The sequence below is a fragment of the Photinus pyralis genome, unplaced genomic scaffold, assembly GCF_008802855.1.
Source record: "Photinus pyralis isolate 1611_PpyrPB1 unplaced genomic scaffold, Ppyr1.3 Ppyr1.4_LG5, whole genome shotgun sequence".
Taxonomy (NCBI): Eukaryota; Metazoa; Arthropoda; class Insecta; order Coleoptera; family Lampyridae; genus Photinus; species Photinus pyralis.
This window is the reverse complement of record NW_022170596.1, coordinates 1,221,334-1,225,029: the sequence shown is the minus strand read 5'-3', so window position 1 is coordinate 1,225,029 and position 3,696 is coordinate 1,221,334. Positions and strand designations below refer to the sequence as shown.

The following is a 3,696-nucleotide window of genomic DNA, read 5'->3' as shown; positions in this document are numbered from 1 at the left end:
ATTTTCACTTTCTTTTCTGTTGAGAACCTTATCCAATGGACTTTGTTTGAACAACAGTTGCGGCGTTAGTGAAAACGCATGGAATTTTACTTGCCGCCATCCATATTTTATTAATCTTTGGCAATTGAATGCATTTAATTTGGGGGATTCACCTTTTAATTTCGATATAGAGGATATAATTGTATTTTTGCATCTTTTTCGTAAGTACGCTATTTGCATTTCATATAATTGAAGTGTATCTTTCGTTAAGCCTGTATTAGACGGTAACTTTTTTTACAGCAGATTTGTTACAAAAAATTATTCACAAAAATCTGTTTACAATAAAAAGGAAGCAAATTGCCGACCTGTATTACATGAAATTATTTCTGTGAACAAAAATATTACGTGAGACGGCGCAGTAACGATTTTCAGGTAGTTGGTATGAATAAAAACACTACAAAATCATGTAGTTACTTTTGCTTCTCAAAGTTTGAAGTGTGAGATTGTACATAACCTATAGGTATTAATTGTTTTAAATTCAACAATTTATTATGAATTTTGCCAATGCCAAAAAAATAGGAGTGTTATCGGCTGCAGCTGGAGTAATATGCGTTTTACTAATGAAGCAGCTGAAACAAAAAACTAAAAAAAAAAGAAGAATATGGTCTGAAAAGTGGCTTTTAAAGCGGCAAGATGGAAGAGGTGTTCTACATATGTTAGAACAAGAATTGCGAACGGAGGATCCCGAATCTTATCGCCAATTTATTAGAATGTGTGGACAACATTTTGATGAACTTCTTGAATGTATACGAAGTGATATTGTGAAACAAACCACTAACATGAGAGAAAGTATTTCTGCTGAAGCAAGGTTTGAGATATAAAAAAGTTAATTCAAATTTAATTGAGTTTTACAGGTTAGCATTAACTCTAAGATTCCTTGCAACAGGAGAAACTTATCGATCTCTAATGTTTGCCACCCGAATACATGAAAGCACCATTAGCTTGATAATTCCTGACGTTTGTAATGCAATCTGTGAAAAATTAAAATCTGTATATTTACAGGTACATCATTACTATGTCCATATTTGTGTACTACTGATTTTGCTTTAGATGCCAACTACAGAATTGGAGTGGAGAGTTATTGCCTCCGAGTTTCAAAAACATTGGAATTTTCCATTATGTCTAGGTGCCATTGACGGAAAACATATAAATTTTAGGCCTCCACGAAGTTCAGGATCATACTACTTTAACTATAAAGGGGATCACAGTATTGTGCTTCTTGCAGTTGCAGATGCATCTTACAAATTTCTGTACGTTGATATTGGTGTCAATGGTAGAGTAAGCGATGGAGGAGTTTATAGAGAATCCTCCTTAAAATGGGCAATAGATCATAATACATTAAACTTTCCTCCCCATGAATGCTTACCTGGTCAAAATACACAATTGCCTTATACATTTGTAGCTGATGATGCATTCCCTCTATCAACGAGAATCATGAAACCGTATCACAGTCGTGGATTGACAAATGAGCGAAGAATATTTAATTACCGATTGTCACGGGCAAGACGAGTAATTGAAAATTCGTTTGGCATCTTGGCCAATAGGTTCAGGATTTTATTAAATACAATAAATTTGAATCCTGATAAAGTTGAACTAATTACCTTAACTTGTTGTATTTTACACAACTTTTTATTAGAAAAAAATCCGAGATATTTAGAACCATCTGAAAATACCGAGGATAATATAGGTAAATTGAAAAAGTTGACAGATATGCAAGGTGGCAATAGAGCTGCCAGTGAAGCTTTAGAAGCACGAAATTTATTTTCAAGATTTTTTGTTACGAATGGGGCAGTACCATGGCAGAACGATGTTTTGTAATGACAGTGGTTATTTTGAAATTAATATAAACCAAAAATAGTATTGTTTCTTTCATTTAACACTTGTTTACATATTTACAAATCATTCGGCTTCTTCAATTTCGGCATTAAAAATCAGGGTCTCAATGTGATGCTGTAGTTTCAATTTCCTTTTTCTGCTTTGAATTGCACCGATCCGTGAACATATATATTTTGCGTATACTTCATCGGGATCTTCTGTGGAAGTCCCAAGTACCGATGACACTGCGGTAGTTAACTTATCTAATGCTTTCGAAGCTTTTTCGGTAACGTCGACATTATGATTTCTGTCGTCTTTTTTGTATTTTTTCCGAGCAGATCTACAAGTTGCAGTTTCTCCCACATATACATTATCATCGTTGGGAACTGGACTACCGCTTCGTATAAGGTGTAATTCACCTTGAGGTTGCAACTCATATTCGCCCTCTAACAGACTAGTTGGAGAATCAGTTAAATAGTTTTCGCTTTCTTCTGTAGCGTACGATGAAACAGACTTTCTTATATTTAAATGTTCGTTTAGAAATACCAGCTTTTCGTAATACCACAGCGATGGTATGTAGATCTGAAATGATACCTAATTTATATTTTCTGTACATAACTAAAGCCTGTATTAGACGGTAACATTTCTTACAATATATTTGTTACCAAATTTATAAACAAATGAATTATGACCGTCTAAAACAGAAATTAATAGCTTTCATATCAAAATGTATACAAAATGTGATGAAAAATAGAACTTGTTCTATTCCCATACAAATTTTGGTAATATTTCAGATGTGAGCATGCGTATTGCTTTAATAAACAGTCAGCTGTTCAAGAACTAACTTCAGTGGATATCGACCTTGCTCATAACCTATATGTAAATATTTTACAAAACACATTTTGACATTGTATCAACCGCCAAGAACTCTTTTATGTCGCGATGTCGTGGTCAAATGATCAGGTTTCATTGCTGATTGAGCAATACCAACAGCACGAGTGTTTATACTTTGTTCAACATCGCGATTATCATAATAAAAACCGAAGAAATGCTGCGTTACAACAAATTTGCGAAAAAATGAATCAAATACGTCCAAATACTTCCATACATGAAATCCAGAAGAAATGGAATGGTATTAGAAATACATATGCCAGTGAACGAAGGAAATCCATTGCAAGCTCTCGTAGTGGGGCTGGGTCAGAAGACGTGAGTTAAAACTGTTTAGGTTTCGGCTGATATTTGTTATACAATTGTTGCGTTCATCTATATAATTATGTACATGTTTGGGGAAAGTTCAGTTAGAAATTGAGCGACGGTCAACCCTTGATAAGTGCAAGGAAGTTACAAAGATCATTGTACCCAGAACGAACTACTGCTGTGGAAGATTCTCAAGTTCATATTTTGTGTTTGACCCTGAGCTTGTTGATCGTTTATGCGACGGGTTTGAGGAAACGCAGCGCAAATTCTACCTACCCGTTATAATTGAAATTCGTGACCTGAGTAAAGACAAATTAACGCCTTGGATACGTGCTGATTGTAAACATATACGTATCTCTCAATATTCTCGTAAGACCCAAAACTCAGACTTTTAAAAGAGAACGCGGTTTAAATATACATATTAAAAGGAAAGATCTGGAATTTCCCTAAAAGATGGGAACTCTCATCAACTTCTTTGCAAACTCAAGTTCAATATTCGGGTTCCAAAAAGAATTCCGAAAGGAACTAGGATACAAATAGCCGACAGTCTCGCTTTCCTAATCAACAAATGTACTGATATGACCGCTGACTCTGCCTCCTCCCTCAAATCATGGATGGCCCTTTTTACCTTCGCATACGTTGGTC

General features: G+C 34.9%; 1 protein-coding gene across 1 annotated transcript; it reads left to right on the top strand.

Moving 5' to 3' along the window:
• The first annotated feature begins 252 nt into the window (after positions 1 to 252).
• LOC116172405 lies at positions 253 to 1,899 on the top strand. The gene is made up of 3 exons (XM_031489614.1): positions 253 to 847; positions 894 to 1,041; positions 1,090 to 1,899. The coding sequence occupies exons 1-3, from the start codon at positions 531 to 533 to the stop codon at positions 1,855 to 1,857; spliced, it is 1,233 nt and encodes a 410-aa protein (XP_031345474.1). The 5' UTR covers positions 253 to 530; the 3' UTR covers positions 1,858 to 1,899.
• The last annotated feature ends 1,797 nt before the right edge of the window (positions 1,900 to 3,696 follow it).

What these genes read in the sequence shown, in the direction of transcription:
- LOC116172405 (XM_031489614.1), top strand. Translation starts at nt 531, where the DNA reads ATGAATTTTGCCAATGCCAAAAAAATAGGAGTGTTATCGGCTGCAGCT. An exon ending in AGTATTTCTGCTGAAGCAAG is followed by an intron (nt 848 to 893) that starts GTTTGAGATATA and finishes TGAGTTTTACAG; the next exon opens with GTTAGCATTAACTCTAAGAT. An exon ending in TAAAATCTGTATATTTACAG is followed by an intron (nt 1,042 to 1,089) that starts GTACATCATTAC and finishes ATTTTGCTTTAG; the next exon opens with ATGCCAACTACAGAATTGGA.